This window comes from Dryobates pubescens, chromosome 1, assembly GCF_014839835.1.
Source record: "Dryobates pubescens isolate bDryPub1 chromosome 1, bDryPub1.pri, whole genome shotgun sequence".
NCBI classification, from domain to species: Eukaryota; Metazoa; Chordata; class Aves; order Piciformes; family Picidae; genus Dryobates; species Dryobates pubescens.
Genome location: NC_071612.1, coordinates 51,729,124 through 51,747,858, shown reverse-complemented (window position 1 = coordinate 51,747,858; position 18,735 = coordinate 51,729,124). Strand labels below are relative to the sequence as shown.

At 40.2% G+C, this 18,735-nt stretch overlaps 2 protein-coding genes across 2 annotated transcripts in view; both read right to left on the bottom strand.

Moving 5' to 3' along the window:
- Positions 1–2,189, bottom strand: part of CPE (carboxypeptidase E) — a 61,676-nt gene extending 59,487 nt beyond the window's left edge. The window contains exon 1 of the mRNA XM_054165882.1: positions 1,778–2,189. Within this exon, the coding sequence (XP_054021857.1) occupies positions 1,778–2,063 (286 nt within the window). The 5' untranslated portion in view covers positions 2,064–2,189. The remainder of the gene's footprint in view (positions 1–1,777) is intronic.
- A 6,993-nt stretch (positions 2,190–9,182) lies between these two features.
- MSMO1 (methylsterol monooxygenase 1) lies at positions 9,183–17,013 on the bottom strand. Its single transcript, XM_009904562.2, has 5 exons — positions 16,691–17,013; positions 15,528–15,676; positions 14,523–14,649; positions 12,734–12,888; positions 9,183–10,215 (listed from the first exon to the last, which is right to left on the bottom strand). The coding sequence occupies exons 1-5, from the start codon at positions 16,943–16,945 to the stop codon at positions 10,008–10,010; spliced, it is 894 nt and encodes a 297-aa protein (XP_009902864.1). The 5' UTR covers positions 16,946–17,013; the 3' UTR covers positions 9,183–10,007.
- Between the last annotated feature and the right edge of the window lie 1,722 nt (positions 17,014–18,735).

Sequence of the window (18,735 nt, the reverse complement as noted above, 5' to 3'; positions counted from 1 at the left end):
CAACCCCTAGCACAATATGTAGCTGTTTAGGCACTATAACAAAGCAGCAGGCATGTTACCAATGCCTTTATAGTTATTTCAAAGAAGCACATCCATAACTAGGTATGGGGTCTGGCTTGTTGCCCTTCCTAAAAGATCCTGAGTTTCTCTCATATGCCACTGCAGATAGCAAAAGCTGCAGCAGCTCTCCACTTTTTGAGAAATGCTCAGTACATTGCAGAATGAAACTGAGGACTGAAATAAAACAATGATTTTGCTCTGGTTCAAGCCCTGGTTAATCCTCTGTGAAAAACAGCACTTTCAGCATCCACCACTACAGATTACCAGGACTCATCACATTCCCTGCCATGTGATTTAGATGTTACACACACGGCATTTTCCTCTATAGGACTCCCTTTGTGAGGGACCGAGCAAGTTCTAGGAAATGCTTGACAGTGACTGTAGCTTATATATTGATGCAGCCCACAGTAAATTTTCTTTTCTGCAGTTTACTATCACTCATTCATGTATGGTTGGATTCTCTCTTGTTTGGCCTCAATGACAAACTCTTTCTCATTTCATTTGGCACCAACAGGAGAAGTGTGTCTCTAGGAAAAGCCATGGCCCTTTCTCGGACTACACAGTGCTCTTTTTGTCCCTTATGTCAGCTGGCTTGACAGAAATTCCAAATTTAAATGAGCTGCAGCAACTGTCCTCCGACAGTAAAGCTAAGTCATAACAATTGTGTACCATTCTAGCATGCAAATTACATAGTGCAATAGATTAATTCTTAGCTTCAGAATTGCCCCTCATATTAAGATGACAACATAGCACAAAGAAATTTTTTTTTCAAATCTCACTGCAGTTTCCACATTTTTCATTTCAAGACAATGCTTTGCTACCCTACCTTCCTCTTCTGTCTTCCCTATGCAAAACATTGTCTCTTAAGTTTTACCAGTAGCCTTAAGGCAGTCAGTAAAAACCTAAGTCCCTTGAGGATGCAAAGCAAGGTTATACTCAGGCAGTAAAGCAGAACATGAAGCACTAATTGTGTAAACCAAATCCCCAGAGACCCACAAAAGCCACATCTTCAGGACTCCCAGGCCTGTTCTGTAGCCTATGGAGGGAAATGTAAAGACATGACTGCAGGCGGCTTACGGTTGGGCCTCAGGTACTGAGTGGCTTTCAAGATTAAGCCTTTTCACATATAGGCAAAATTCTGAAATGGGAAACTGAAAGATCCACACTTGCAGGAATAAAACGATGCACAGTGTCCACCATCACATCCCCATTTGTAAGAAATGTCTGAAATCCCAGGTACACATAACCCCACGTCCCAACACAGCCCTGCACACGCCTGCAGCATGCAATGGCAGCACAGCCTGGGCGGGCAGCCTGTCGTGTTCCACAGCTCTCAGGGGCATGCTTCCTACTTCATGCTTTTCCCCCCGACAGTTTGGTTCGTGCCAGGAAACGGGGAGGCCAACGCCTTCCCTTCCAGCACATCTGCATCAGCTGCTTGCCCACATAGCAGATGGCAGAGCCTTTATTCCCGATTGCTGCTGCGTCTTCTGGTATTTTATTGTGAATTTAGCGCACTCCTCTCTTTAACAGGAGGCTAAACCCAGCGACAGCGATCGCTGACAGCCGGTGCCGCTATCCGAGCGCACAGGGCAGAGTCTGCCCACTGCCGCCAGACCCAATGCAGCAGTCGCGGGCAGCAGCCCCGCTCCGCCCCGCCGCTACCTGTCGCCAGGTGCGGGTACTGCTAGGAGCCAATGCTGCCGCTCCCCCTTACCAGGCTCATGTTCGCCGGGGCGGTCAGAGATCTCGATGACCAAGAGCTCCCGGCCTTCGGCGCTGCGCCCCACCGTGTAGATCCTGCTGATGGCCGGGCACTGCAGCCACACGGCCACCAGCGCCTCCCTTAGCTCGGAGTAGCGGTGGTACTCGAAAGAGATGCCCTCCTCGGAGCTCAGCCGTCGCCGCCGGCTGGCACCCCCAGCCCCCGCCGCCAGCTCCGCCGCCCGGCAGGCAGCGAGCACCCCGCAGAGAGCCAGCAGCATCCGCATCCGCACCGCCATCCCGCCCGGTCGCCCGCCACCTGCGGCCGCGCAGATGCCGCCGGCTGCGGCGGGAGGAAGGGAGAGAGGAAAGGAGCGGGGGGCGGGCGGAGGCGGTGGGGAGGGGAGGCAGCGGCCGCTCCGCCCGTGTCCGCGGCGGGAGGAGCGAGAGCTCCCCGCGGAGGGCGGCGGCGTGAGCCTGGCCACGCTGCACCGGATTTGCGAGGTGCGGGCGAAAGCTGCTAACGCTGTTTTCGGCAGCCAGGTACAGGAAGAGCCTTGAAGAACCCGGGGGCACGTTTTCTGAGCTACTGCTGCTTTATTTTATTGGGTGAAATAACTCTTGTCCTGCACGGCATTCGTGCAGCCCCACCGAATTAACCCACTGTCAAAAAAACCCAGATGAATTTCTGATACTGAAGCACTCACTCATAGAGCACATCCCATTACATTCAGTGAGAATGCTCTTGTGAGAAACCATTGACAATATACCAATAAATCACAGTGTCTTCTAGACTGCAGGACTTCTGAAGCCATCTGTTTTCTTTTCAACCTGTTTTCATAGGCATAGGTGTTTAGACTATGTCAAAACAGCCTGTAAAGGACAACTCATAAAAGGCTAAATGCTGAAGAGTGACTTCCACATCACCTTCTTAATATTATTTTTAAAGGACAGAAAGCCTCAATGAAAAATGTTGAGAGGCTAAAAATTTTGAAAAGTTTGAAATCCACACATCCAATTCATCCTTCTAGAAATGGAATACTGCCCCCAGTATTAAATATCATTTGGTACATATCCTGATCCTTATCCTGATCTCCTAATCTAAAGGGGTGAGCCTGTGCAACATTCTCTTCCATCACCAAATTATATAGAATTATTTTTCAGGAAGATTTGTCAATAATCCTTTGTGATCCTATGAGTATTTTCCTAAATTATAGGTTGTTTGGTTCTGATCAAGAAGGTAACTGAAATAATATATTCTAAGAGAACAACTTCCTTGATGTTTGGTGATGTATCAGCTCAGATACCCATCCAGCATTTGAAACTCAGATCTGAACATGCAACTACTATATTGAAAAATGCATATATCCATTTCTCTATATTTGCTATATTTCAATGTCCTGGCTGTCAGCCCTGGATTACATGATTAATTTCTTCATAACAAGACTCAAAGTTCAGCTCACCCAGCCCTTATCTTGCAAAGCCAATAGGGTTCAGAAGCTTCTCTGCTCAGTTTAATTCCAAGAATGGAACCACATGCAAAAACACCTTCAGAACACTTTTTGGAGCTTTTAACTCTCCATTCTAACTGCTAGAAAACTTTAGGAAACACCTATAATCATGTCTGTATTAGGTCTGGAGTTATGATGATGCAGGTATGTTCTAAGCATTTAAAAAGACCAGGCATACAGAGACTCCTTGATACACTTTTACCAAGGTCATCATTCGGATTTAGAATCACAGAGGTGCTGTCACTCTGACTGCCCCCTAACAGCATGAATTGTGTCATGAATTTGTTTATTATTTCACACTACTTTAGAATTATACATGCATATAATAGAGCTCCAAAATGAACTGCAAATGAAGTTACTTGACTTAGCATGCAGAAGATTCACATTCTTCCTCAGTACAATTTGCTACATTTATCACAGGCTACATATTCCTTGTTTTCCTCATCACTTTGCCTTGCGCCTTGTATATAAAGTAAACCAATCCTGTGATGATGTGATTTCAGGCTTACAGTACCATTTTTGGGGAGGACTTTCCAATTAGTCACAAAAACCTTTGTGCAGTGTAACAACTCTCATTGGCTTCCCTTCAATTGTTTTTTTTGCCAAAAATACAATTTCACTAAAAGATACAAGCAAGGCTCAGAAATGGTCTATTTCTTTTTGTCTTTTCAAGCACTGAATTATTATTCCACTACGTGTAATTAGTCTCTCATTTAGATCTGAATGGATTCACACAAAAATTCTAGACTTATTAAGTCCCACCCCTAAAAGAAAAATAATGAGGATCACCTCTAAAAACCCATGCATACACATCCTGTGTAAAAGAGTGTTTCATATACTAGCAAATACTCAATTTTGAACTCACATGTACTGATTTTAACAAGGGATTGCAAAACAATTGATTACATTCTCAGAGAACTTTGGAGCATTCATAGAACTGAGCAGGAGGAATAAATGGATAACTTCCTTGGTATCCAACTCCTCCTCCTATTTTCCATAGTTCAGAAATGATGACTGTCATGGCAGGCTAAGGCTAAATTTCCATGTAATATGGAAGAAGGTTTTGCACTTGCCTTACATTCAGGGCAGTGCTCTAACTAAGGGCATTCCCAGCCTATACACATAACCTGGCCTTGTAAGCTAATAATACTAATTAGGGCAGGGAACAGAGCACAAGTGCTCCCTGTCCAGGAAATGTTCTCATCAGCAGATTTCAAATCTGGTTTACTTCATTCTTTTGTCTGTATGTGACACTGAAGAGTGGATTCTATTTCACCAACAGATGAAGCCTAAATAATTTGGTAATGGTGGAGAAAACTTCATTGATGTTTCCGAAACCACTTTTATATTGACAAATACATAGAGGGAAATGCGTATATGATGTTCATATATATATTTACACATCATTTCATTCTTTTGGACAAACAATTTGCCAAATGTGATTCAGATTTTTTAATACTTTTAACTTGCCTGAAGCTGTCTTTTTTTTCTTCAGCAAATCACAATTAACAAGCAAGTACATAAATAAATCTTCCCCAAAGAAGCCCCAAACCCTCACACAGAGAGTTCTGCTTACAAGACTTGAGTAACTCCCCACTTTTTTGCGTGTGGCAAGACAAGCAGGCAAAGGCAACTATTTTCTTATATAACCCGAAAGATTAATCCATTAAAACCAGTGCAAGTACATTAGGAACAACAGAACACCTGAAAGCACTCTATGATGGAGATCAGATTTGCATTACTAATAAGAAAGTACTGTTAATAATTACTCCATGGAAACACTCAGTAAACATCTCTGTTTTTACATGGAAAGAGTGCACTATACTGCATGAGCGAGACACGAATAAGCAAACAAGATGCTGAACATCAGATCAGCAAGACTAAATCAGTAGTTGGTCTTTAAGCTCCCCTCTGAGGAGGGCTTTGACCTGCTAACATCTACTTAATACCACATTTTAAATCCTTGGAAAAAATCTGGAAGACAAATTAGGGTTTTAACACAGCATAACTATTCAGAAAAAAAACTTCCAAACAAACAGCCAACTGTAAATCATACTATATCTTAATAGATATTAATGGTAAGAGTTTCTATCAAGAAATTAATGATAGGAATAGAATAGCTCTAATCAATTTTAAAAACTAGAACAGTTTACCTCAGTGTTGAGAAATTACTGCCCAAGTAGGTAGGTATAATTTGTGAGCTGTAAGAAAAATATAAAACATACATGAATGCTGACTATATACACAACCTGGTAGCTCTGGTCAGCTGAAGCTGCTCCTTCAAGACAGTAGCTTCTTTTACCAACCTCCAAAATGTCTTGCCCAACTCAGCAGCTACATTTAATGGACACTTGCAAAATAGGGTTGAGATATGGTAAGTTGTGGCTTTTCCAGTACCTTGAAAAGAGGCTTAATGTAAGGAAGTTGCAGAAAGGGAAGGGAAAACCACCACCTTTCAGTTACGTAAGACTGAACCTTTTATTATCTCCACCTGTTAGATGACTCACCCATGTTACTGAAACCCAACCCTATCAGGTATTTAAGATCTTACCATGCTCTTGCTCAGGTGGTGAAAAATCTCATACATGCAACAATTCTACTCAGATCCTCTTTACAGACTGCAAGTTAAATTGAATATGAAATGTGCCTGCCATTCACACTTGGTGCACACATACACAAATGGCCGTGGCTTATTGCTGCCTCTTTTTTCAGAGCGTTGCTCCGGGGATGACACTGGGTCTTGAACGCTGAACTGCCATACCATTTCTGAGATGGCACAGCTATAGGGCTGAGCACTGTCATACAAACAAACTACCATGCAGGATCATTGCGAGACTTCACAGAACTGGCTGGCAGGGTTTTTTTAAAGTGGTGAGTCATTATCTAACAGGAGTATTCTGGTCTTCTTCAGGGACTGATATTCCAAGTCTGGGGGCTAATTTATTCAGTGACTACATCCATGTGAATCAGAATTTATTAAAATCTGTGGATGACAAGGAATGGTGAATAATAAGGATATAGCAACTCTGGAAGGTAATCTAGATTACTTAGTAAGTAATTTATATACTTCAGAGCAACAAATTGCAAATTACACTGAAGCAAGAAATATAAACCATGCTCATAACAGTCTGACAAACAGTATTACTAGAAGCATGAAGAGATGGGTAATGACTACACTAGCTGCTGCAGAACAGATAATTTTATCTTTGATTATTCAGACTGAAAGACAATGATTAAGATGAAAGAAGCAATTATGCCACCAAGGTTGAAAGATCTGGACATGAAGTTCTGATACCTACAGCTGAAACAAGACATCAAAAATTCAAAGACAAACTAAAGAAATTATTTAAGATATAGAGGAAATACCTTACTGTGGAGGGCATGATATAATCTGGTCAGCTAATGAAAAATACATTTGAATCATGATTTGACTGCTGTGTTTATTACATTTGCAGACAGAAAATTATAGCATGAACCAATGCAAAAAAAATTGCCTTCTTCCTGGACATGCTAGTTAAAGCATTCAGTGGCTCAGAATTACCAGAAGGCTGAAGCTGACAGAGAGACAGCAGTAATGGGATGAGGATTTGGAGGCAACGAACTGGACACAGCAGTTAAGGAAAAGCTACCTGTAGCCATAACTTAAACAACATCATTTCTCAATAACAACAAACATTAAAAATATAGAAACTTATCACACATTAATAATAATTTCTTTAAAATTCTTTAGACCACTCATTTATTACAAACAGTGAGGAAAATTAATGAAGTCATATAATCTACAAATATAACCATAATACCAGTCTTTATTATTTTCTGGCTGTGCTGTAGAGTAATATATGCCTCCTTGTGAAGTATTTCACATGAACAGCCAAAAGCAGGTGATTATTTTGCAACCCTAATCTTAACAATTACACTCTTCAAGTTTTCCTTTTTTTTGGTCATATTCTAAGGGATGGTACAAGTTGTTCTTTCCTACAGATGAGCCTCACAAAAACGGACTTTCAGCAAAAGATCAAGTTGTGGAAAATGTAGCTCCCCCACTTGTTTCCTTATCCTACCACTTTCAAGAGCTGCATCTGTCTCCTTGCTAAAGAGGACAAAAGGACAACAGATTGTGTAAGATTGCCTTGTGGAGAGCCAAAACCTGCTACCCGTATGGGGCGCTCATGATTTCTCTATTGCACAAAACCCTCTAAGTTTTAAGAGCATTGAATAGAATACATAGAATAAACCAGCATGACACACTCCAATCTCCCTCACAAAATATAGGGGAAAGAACCCTCCAAACTCAGTGACATCTCATTTAATAAAGCCTAAAAAAAAATAAATGTAATTGCCTAACATAATCATTGATATGCATAAAATATACACAGTAATGAGGTATGTCATTTACTAGCCACCATGACAGTCAGTAATAAATTCAAGGTCCCACATTTGAAATGGTGAGGTGGTGGTAAAATGACAGTCTGAGTTCTGCAAGCAAAACAAGCCTCTGGTTTTCAAATGCAAGTTCCTGTATTAAGAGAGTGGGCACTTTAAAAAAAATAAAAATCATAAAGCACAGCTTGTGTAACTCTCTACAGATTTGTTAAAGAAAGAGGATCAAAAGCAATGATGCAATCACATTGTACACTAAGAACGTACATAAAGCTACACAAAATCCTGAAATAGCAACAGATGCCAGAAAAATAAGGGCTCAACTCCTGAACACAAAATAAAACAAGCCTAAAGGACCTAAAAGGATGGCATCAGTGATTCCTTGTTTTCTAAACCGTTTGAGAAGAGGAATATTCATTGTAACTTCATAGTCATTCTACCAAGCTCTTAGCGCTCTGATTGAGCTCTCCAACAGCTGAGACAGTAAGGTTTTACAAATGCCTTTACTGAAGTCTTTAAGCAATTGGCTCACACGTATGCCCAATTTTGCAACAGTGCATGCATAGGCACAAGCCAGTGGGCTGAGAAGCAGTGAACAGAATCATGTACACGGAGAAGATCTGAAGCACTGAAAGCTCCTTGTATTTTAGGATAGGGGTTCAGTGAAATAAAGCTAAGTATAGCTGCAGGATAAGAGTGGGAGTTGACAAAGCAAAGAGGATAATGGCCATATTTGAAATCTGATTAAAGAGGTCACTTCCAATATGGAGAGTTAAGGCTGGCAGTGCATATGGATTCAAGGAGTCTTTAATTAAGGGAAGAGGAAGAACACTCAATTTCAATGGGAATACAGATAAGTAAAAGCACATGCAGAAGAATTTGAACCACTTCCACATCTCAATATTTGAATTACTCCATTTTGGTTTCTTGGTAGAGGGCTGATCTGATCTGCACTTCCACAGCAGTGTCTGTTTTGAATATTACACCAGACTGCATGTGAAGCAGCATGAATATTTAGTTGGTCTTGAACAAGAAAAATACTGCACACACCTCTAAAGGACTTACAGGATAGATGAAGTTATATTTGGAGTCTGAATTGCAACTGACATTAGAATAAAGAGTGAGACATCTTTGTAAGGGTTTGAGTTCTTCTTAAATACTTGCACTGTTGCTTCCTACGCAATAGATAAGTGTTTAGAATAGATTCAACAATACTAGACTACTTCTATTATTAATGCAACTCAAGTAGTAGATGTTAAGATTCTAGTTTGTGAATGCTATAGTCTAACTGGAGAAAGAACACACATGGCCTGAAAGTTGTCACTACACTGAATAGATCTGCATTCAGGTCCTCCAAACACAAGCCAGCAGAATTTACAAGATGTTCTCTATTTCCGTTTGTCAGTGCTGTTTAACAGATAGAGCTGTTGTAGACCATAGTAAAAGAAATAATGCTTCCTCATTAAAGAGATGAGCAGAAGATGCTGCATCCTATGTGGTTTATACCACTGCTTTGTATTGAGAAAAACACATGAAAGGTATAGAGACACACATCAAACCAAACCACATTTATTTCATCAGTCACAAGTGCAAATATAGCAACAAGTCAGTTCAGCAAATTACAACAGAGGAATGTAATGTAAATGCCAAGTACACTGACAGACCAACTTCAAAAGAGCAGCAAAAAAGTTTCTTCAAATAAAACCTTCTATTCTTTTTATCTGTCATTTAAAATAACATAATAAATCTATACCAGGAATGTCTGTGCTAACTCATGTTAGCCAGGAGTTCTGTTATTAACAGTTTGCATTATCCAGTGTGCAAAAGGCCTGTCCAAGCTTCCCATTAACAGATGTTTTGGTTTTAAGCAACTTTTACCCAATATTTAAATAATACAGTGCTGATACTAGTTAATATGCTCTTCTATTTGATATTACAAATTTAAGAATATATACTTTACAAAACCCAAGTCCAATTTCAGTGTAGATATATAATCCTACCTAGATCCAAAGTGGGCAACATCAAAGATAAAATTGAATTTATTTATTTATTTTTTAAGTATTTCTTTTTTTTAAAAAAAGATACATACAACTCATCCCAGGTTTTGTCTTTGTTTTTTTGTGTTTTATTTTTTTTTGCATCATCTTTAAATCTGTAGTTAAAATATACGCAGTACTTACATACAAAATAGAAAGCATTCCCATTAGGAAGATACTGCAGTGTAATTAGCTGGTTTTTCCTACCACTTAGTAGCCAAGGAACAAGATTTCTGCTTAACATCCAATCATTATTTTGCTTTACAGAAAAGCAAAAACTGACTGCTATTACCATCACAATTTTTACACTGGAAATTTAGTTAGCCTTCTTCTTCATTGTGAGTTGTTGCTTCTTCTCTTTTTCTTTATAGGCAATGAATTGAGAGTCTGTACCAAAGATTCTGTCCCACCACGTGAAGGTTGAAGCATAATTGCCAATGAAGTTCATGTGATGGAAGTCATGAAAACGAGCACCAGCATAGAAAGGCACCAAATGAAGAGGGTTCAGTGGAACATCATAGCCACTGCAGGGGAGAAAAGCAAACAAACAAAAAACAACAGCTATAATGAAGATTTCACCATACATAAAATTACAGAATATAGACACTAACTTGTCATTTTTAGACAATAAAGAGAGTTTTTGGCATTAAAAGGCCTTGAGATAATTAGTGTAATACTAACTTAATAGGAAAATTATTCCTTCTATCCTAGCCAAATGCCTCTGTAAACTATCCTACAATGTGTTTGGCACTTGCTAACCTTTTCAGCTCACTTTACTAAGCAATACACACACACAAACAAAAAAACCAAAACCAAACCAACCAAAACCAACCAAAAAAAATTAAGCAAATGACCTAACCAAAAAAGAAAATCACAGTGGTTTGCTTCCTGCTGGTTTAGCAGTTTTAACTAAGAGTCACATTAGGAAGGAAGAACAAGAAATAAAGCAGCATCTCAAATCAACTACAGTTGTAATATCTCTACTCCTATTTTCATTTTACTGCAAATTCTTCAAATATATAAAATTCAAAATGCACCATGAAAGCCATGTCAAAACCAGAACAGTACACTTCAGAGGGATTTACTCTTTATCTTACTAGTACTGGAAAGCATCTTACCACCACCTAGTGGGAAGAGCGCAAAGTGATTTGCTATCAACACCTTAAGTGGACAACAAACTCAAATGGTGTTTTGCACCTATTACTTTAAGATATGTCACAGCACATACTTCTCATTCTACAAGCAATATAACACTAAAGCAGCAATGGTATGTATCTTATATTCAGTAGCTCATATTCAACTATGTTGTAGTTTGGGCTGGGTGCCCTCTGCTACAGGGGTGTTTCCTGTGTCCAGAAGTCCATCCCAGTGGGTGGACGCAGGAAATTAGGTATTTCTACCATAATCCCTTACACCACTATAAATTTTGCGATGGGGTCTGGCACTTCCTCTTTCCTTCCCTCTCTGAGACTTGGTAACTGGGGGAGAGATCTCCCGGCCATGGGCCTGATTGGGCCCAAGGCCACTGGGGGATGGGCAGTCTCAGATCTGGCCAGCTGAGACCAGCCTAATAGTGGGGGGGGGGAGGGAAGAAGGAGCCCTGGGGGTTTTGGATGCACCCACAGGTGGGGTTTGGGGTCTTTCTGGGTTTACTTTGGTTCCTTTCTTGTCACTATGTTTCCTTTTGAGCACACTCACTGTTCTCTATTTAAACTCTCCACTACCTTTGCAATCAGTTTGTCTGAGTCGTTATTTCTGCACGTGGTGGGGAGGGGGTTTGCCCCAACCCACTACAAACTAAAACACTTGACAGTTTACTGTAAGACACTATTATGCTTCATAGTACATTTATAGATACAAGTTCAAGTGTAATTTCAAAGATGGACTCTTACTATTCCCTTCCCCTTGAAGACAGGAAAGCTTATTCGTTTGCAGATGAACCCAACTAAGTCTAGTGGAATTTGCACTAGCATTTTGAAGCCAAATTTGAAAGAAGTCGGTTCTACCACAGAGATAAGAAGTTTTGTCCTTTGTATAAACAAATAAAAGCTTTTTTTTTTTCTTTTCTATTTTTAAAGCCACTCACTGGATGTATAGCCTAATGATCCTCTTGCCCAGAAAAAAACCACACAAATATGTGACAAGGGGTGGATGGGAGTAGTTTTAGGCTATGTCTTTTTAAAAAAATTTTCACAGATCTTGAACAGAAAGTAGCAAAAATTAAAAGAAATCACTACTGGGTGTAAAAAGGAGAACAATGATAATTCTAAACAATCCCATTGGAAAAGGAAGAGATAGGGACTAAAATGAGTGGTACTGAAACAATCTCTCTTCTCACTTCCTGAGGCTGGGAGATACTAACTTGCTTCTGCTTAACCTTGGCTGCATAGTTTTCACTATGTCTAACTTTTCTGCTCCTTTCTCTTGTCCCTTTTATACAGGGGTCTAAGGGGAAGGCAGGGAGGGAGAAGCTAGTAGCCTCCCCTGCTCCTTGGCCAGGGGATTCTTGTGCTGTTTATCAATTGTAAATATCTGTAAGTACTGTATATTTTGTACATATTCATTTCATTGTAGATTGTAGTTTTGCTTGTAAATACAGCTTTCATTTGCTTACAGCTGAGCTGGTCTGGTAAATTTAATGTTGGGGGCAAATTTTCAACCCACCACATTATTAAACAGAAAGAACTCATCTGGAATATCACCTTTTGTAACTGACTTTTGGTGTACTATAATATACAGAGAATCACTTGTACACCAAATATCAAAAGCCAGACATCCTAATGAGGCACCTGGCTTATGAAAACCCTTCCAGAGGTTCTCTAGCTGATAGTCTGCACTCCTTTAATCAGAAAGATTTGCTATTAACAACACCTTAAAACAGAAAACAGTGGTAACTCTGCGGGTTGTGTCACTCTTTGTAAGACACACAAAAGCACTTCAGTACAAAATAAATGATAAATCTAGGGAAACAGATGGGTAAATCTGAGACTGGTTTAGGGGAGATGTGAAAAAGAAACAATTAAAAAGCAATGAGGATTTCACCTGTGTACATCAATGGTTTCCATCAAGCGACATATCACCCATGCCCACAGAAGAACCACATGGTTACAGAAAACAACAATTCCAATAAAAAAACCAGCTCCAAGGATAAGTGTTTCCAGAGGATGTGCATATTCTGCTTGCATTCCAAATGGAGACTAGAAAGAGATAACAGACATTTTCAGTTTTTATAACCCCCAAATCAGAATGACCATTTTGTGGTACTCTCCCCTCCCCATTATCCCACAAGACTACAACAGAACAAACAGAGTGATGTTGTGGGCAAAGAAATAGTATGACTGAGCAAGGGCCTTCCAACAGATGTTCTGCTCCTTGCTGCAAAAACAGTATTCTTGGGTCATAAGTATTACTATTCTGTCAGCCATTGCAAACACTTTGCTACAAGTCAGAAGTTGGAAACTTTTACTTAGGTTTACATTATCCCAGGCCAAGGAGTTATTTAATGAATATTAAACTGTTTGGCAAGTTCCTATCAGCTTTGCTATATATCCAGTCTTAGAAGTAGGGGAAAGAACAAAGACAGAATCAGGATTCACTTAGAATATAAAAATAAATAAGTAAATTTTAAACCCCTCATCTTTGAGGATTTAAAAAAATAAGTTCATACTTCTCAGATGTTATTTTGAGACTGAGAGAAAACATTTTTCCCCATTACATATGTATACACACACACAAATCATTCCTGAGAATTTTCAAAAGAGGAACAGCATATAAAGAGATGAGTTTAAAAAACTTTTAATGCTGAAGTTCAAAAGTTCAATTATCATAAAATCAAGTCAACTTTGGCTTAAGTGTGGTTTTTAAATCATCACTTTTTACCATCAAGGAAAATATTTAGTGAAAGAGCCAACAGCCTATAGATCACTTCTGCATAAACTACTAACCACTCTCAAGAATAATTGTCAGAAGCTGCTCCTGCTAGAGACCCAAGGGACTGTCAAGAACAAGAGGAAAACAGCAGCTGCAGCTGCTCCGATGTAGATACATAAACATGCATCAATGGATACTAGGCTTCCCCATTATTGACAGCTTGCATAAATCACCCCGGCTCAGAAGCTTGCAGTTTACCACAGGCAGAGTGCATAAACACGGTAGCACTGAGTTCTAGGATCCCGAGATACTGCCACCTAAAGGCAGCTATCTCACTCCAAGGCGTAAACGCTGCTGGATCCTGCGGGGCTGAGAACAGTGCCACCTCCAGTCAATCACGGCTCATTACCTCGTCAGCTCCAACTGACAAACGCAGAGCCAGCCACACACAATACCGCTGTACTACACTCTCTGCTCTTGATGCAGTATCACACAACTGGTTATACTGCTTCCAGAGGCCTATATCCAAAACTATAATCCTTTCCTGAACCAAGTATGCTGTACACACCCAGGCCATGTCAGAGTCATCTGTCAGGATCATGTTCTGTGGATTAGTATGCTCTAGGCAACACCCTAGGTGAAGTGAAACTATCAAACCCAGAAATCTACCATTTCCCCTCCCCTAATAATGATACCTATAAATACACTTTTTAAAGTCTGCTTCACTTAGCTCAGCAGAGATGATCAAACCTCAACAAGAGTGCAATCCTTCATTCCCGTTAAATGAAATAAAATTGAAATGGATTTTACAGTATTCTTGACAAAGAGCTCAAGAAAATACATCAATCTCACTGTTAGAGGGATGTGAAATTGTGAAGTCTTTCAAATGAGGCATTTAAGTAAGTTGGATGAAACTGTATGTACTAAAAAGTATAAAAAAATAAAATTGAGAAATACATACAACAAACTCATGGTGAACCTTATGGATATACTTGTATATTCTCTTGTGATGCAGCAGTCTGTGCAGGAAATAGTGCCAGGCATCCTCAATCACTGCACATCCAAAACACTGGGCAACCAGAACATACCTTGAAAAAGCAGAAGAGCTATTAGTTAAAGAATATACTGACAGACACACACTCTTGAAAGAGAAAATACTTTATATGCTAGTAAGGGTGGAAAATGTTTACATCTGTTACTGACTGAATAACAGTGCATTGGTACTACCTTTTTACCATACTAAAAATACGAATTACCAGGTACAGGGGCTATTCTGCTGATCAGCTCATTTTTTGATATCCTGAAGTGAGTTAGCATAAAAACAAGCTGTTTTTAAAACATAACAGAAGCAGTCTATGGAGAACATTCAGAGACTGTGTAAGTCCCAGATGTTAAAAACAGAGCTACATCAGCTATCTAAACTAGTCAGAAAATAGCTTTCCAAGAAAGATGACCTTTTGCTGTAAAGAACTCCTATCAGAGCAGGGGGTAGGAGCTGGCAGAGAAGGTGACATTTATAACTATTCAGCTTTAAAAATATATCAGTTTAATGTAAAAAAAAAAAGATGGTACAGTCACTCCTTTGAGGACCATGCTGCTATGATATAAAACAAGGTGGAGGAAAGAAACACTTAGGAGAAATTAAGAAAAATACCACTTGGTTTAAAACCCCCAGAAAGCACACTATTTAACCCATGCCATCAAGAACCTTGCTTCACTTCAAATAAAGTCCCTCCTAATCCCCCCTTCTTCTGAGCATCAGAACAGTTTGGGGTCATTAAAATAAAATAAATAGAAAGCTCTAATTATGTCTTAATACAGATAAGCATGAACAGAAGCAAGATTACTGAACAGTTTACATTACCAAAAAAATTATTGCATTTAGCATTAACAACACTGATTTGTTAAATATTCTGCATCCATCCTTGCATAACTCAGCATCAACATATGAGAAAAATCTACCTACCATCTAGGCATCGCTTCCCACTCATAGGGGATGTTAAAATATTCTGTGAAGTAATAGGTGCCACAAATCAGAGGAAGCTGAATGAAGAAGTGATTGAAGAGAAGCGTTTTGAAACACTTCCACTGCTTTTCCCATGTTTCTGGTTTATCCTACAAAGAAGCAAGAGAATTGGTTTTGTTACATATCATGATTACACACAGCTGAAGTGCTGCAAAATTACTTTGGAGGCAGTTTCACTTCACCTTGGAAGACAGACAGCAAGTCCTCCAAAGTCAGATTAACTGGAGTTGGACTAATTTCACAAAAAACTCACTTTTCTAAGCTAGCTTTCTAGAAAATATAAAGTAAGTCTCTCTTAAGTTGTCTTTGCCAGTCACCCCAAACTATTCTTTTTCAGTGTTTGTAATTAGTAAGAACATTTCAAGTTCAACAGTCTAACACAAATACAAGCTTGCTTTTTTTCTTCACGCTATAGAATGTATTTCCGTAGTTGAAATGATACAAAGAGAAGCTGAAGATGTAAGCTTGTGAACAAATAAGTTGCCTTGAAAACATTCAGCTTTTGCAGGGAAACATTTTACCGATTACTGTAGCAATTTCAGAAACTATGTAATCAGTTTGCAATTCATATTACAATTAGCTGAAGGAAAATAATCATCTTTAGATACTGGATGTATCTTTACTATCCATTAGGAGTATGCAGGTCATCCCAGGCTTTCTCCATTGTTGCAATATTTCAAACTCCTTTCAAGAGGGTGTGCATAGAGGTACTTTGAAAGAGACACTTGCTATTAATTAAGCATACCATGCAATTCTTTTAAAATACTATGATATACTTCTATACCAGATGCAATGACTCTTTTACACCTTCCCCTGCAGATATATAAACTAAATATATATAACTTTACTAACATAACCTTTTTTCTCTATACCACCATGGTGGAAAGAAAAATCCAAAACTCTGTCTGCCCCCTCAGGGGAAACAACAAAACAAAACCACTCCATTTCTTTTTCTGTCCTCATACACATTGCAGTTTTGCTCTCTCACTTCCAAGATGTTTGAGTGATACAGGAATATAGATCATACAAAATGGAAGCTAGGATATTGCAGTTATATGTTCAAAGACAGCTCAGGAAGTGTACAGCTAACAATTTCATCTTACCTGCTGAATTTTATATTTTTGCATGTAGGGTATAAACTGAAAAATAAATCCAGGCAAACAGAGCAAGAAGTATGAAACTTCATGAACTAGAAGTGATCCCCAAGTTGCAATTTGGAACTTCGTGTAGTTATCCAGCATGTAATTCCAGGCATTTTTAAATGGCTGCTGCAGGGGATTGTCAGGCAAGAAAGAGTCTATATATTCTACTGCCAGATAAGCAGAGTTCAAGATATTAACACTGTCGTTCATTGCCATCGTTCAAACATAAAACATCACAAGTACAGTTCTTCTACAGCTGTCCGAGCAACCTGTGAATTTGGAGAAAATAGAATAAACAACAGTTAATTTTCAGACAACAATCTACGTTATTTATCTTAGTTATTACCTATTTTTAAAGTAACCATAGCAAAGAGAAAGACAGAGTCTCTTTCTACAGAGCAGTGTAAAAAACCAAAGCTTAAAATGGATTTAAGAGGCAATCAGCTATCAAGCTCTAAGATTAGTTCAAGAGAGCAAAAGGGTAAAGAAATATTACTTATTACCCCATTTTATTTCAATTTTTTTCCAAGATAATGGCATTCTGTATTAAAAGCACAGAAAGGTTCAAATTAGATTTTGAAATTAAGTTATTATGTCTTGATCATCCAACCTCATGTTTTTTCATAGCTGTGAGCCAGAATCCATGCAAACTACATCAACAGAGCAGACTGCCTTTCGACTACAGCTGGCTTGAGGCAATTCAACTCTCCACAAGTAATGGCATTTTCACCACAGCTCCCAAAAGCATAGGAGCAGCATTCCCACATATGCTCTGAACTTCTGCCATTTCCACAGACTAGACTGCTCCTTGGTTTGGGTTTGAAAGGGCCTTTAAAAGTCTATTCTGAACTCACTGTGATGAGCAGGGACATTTTTCACTAGGTCATGTTGGTCAAAGACCTGTTCAACTTTACCTTGAACACATACCATGATGGGACATCCACAGCTTCTCTGGGCAATCTGTTCCAGCATCTCATCACTCTCATTCTAAAACACATCATCCTTATGCCCAGTTTAAACCTACTTTTTTGTTGTTGAAAACCACTGCCCCTTGTGTGGCCACTACAGATCTTGGAAAAAAGTTGTTCTCCATTTTTGTTATAAGCCTCCTTCACTATATTGAAACGCTTCTCCAAGGTGTTCCTGGAGCCTCCATATCTTCAGGCCAAATAACTCCCTCAGCCTCCCTCCTATAGGGTGATGTGCCCTCTGACCATTTTGGTGCACCCCCTCTAACAGGTCTCTCTCCCACTTACAGGCCAGAGGGCATCGGTTAGGCCACAGCTAACACAGACTAGGTCCAACATACATAATGCACTAAGCTCAGTATCCAGCAATATCAGATATCAATTTCTTTTCCTAGCAAGGGCACGTTTCTTATTAACAGCAAATACGAGACAATTAGTAACTTTTTATTAATGGCAAACTCATTATAGAAAATGCTAAAAAAGCTTAAACCCGAGCTCCTGATCCAATGCCCAGGTAAGGCTACTTACCCTCCTGAATAAGGAGCCGGCTAGCCAAGGGAGCAGAGGCCAGGCTACGCCTGATCAGGCTCGTCCGGAATGTCCAGCCCAACCCTGCGAGGAAGCGGAAAGACCTTGCCACAGGCCGCGCACACCCAGGACGATGACGGCCGCTCAGGGGCTGCCTAGGGGGCCGCCCGGCCGGGGGCACCCACTCACTGCCAGCCCTCCGCTGGGAGCGGCCCGCGTGGCGCGCCGCAGCACAGTACACGGGTCCCACGGGGACGAGCCCCACGGCCGGCCAGGCGCCTACACCCCGACAACGGCACAGGCACCCCTGGGTCAGGCCGCGCCCGCTCCCCCCCTTCCCCCGTAAGCCCACTCACCTGATGCCAGTGACGACCCCTCAGGCCGTGGGGCAAGATACAGCAGCGGCGACAGCACCCAGCGTAGCAATAACAACCGCAGGGGCCGCCGGCTCTTCAAGTGTACGCTCCCATTGGTCGCGCAGCAACGCCCGTCACAGCGCCCATTGGCTGG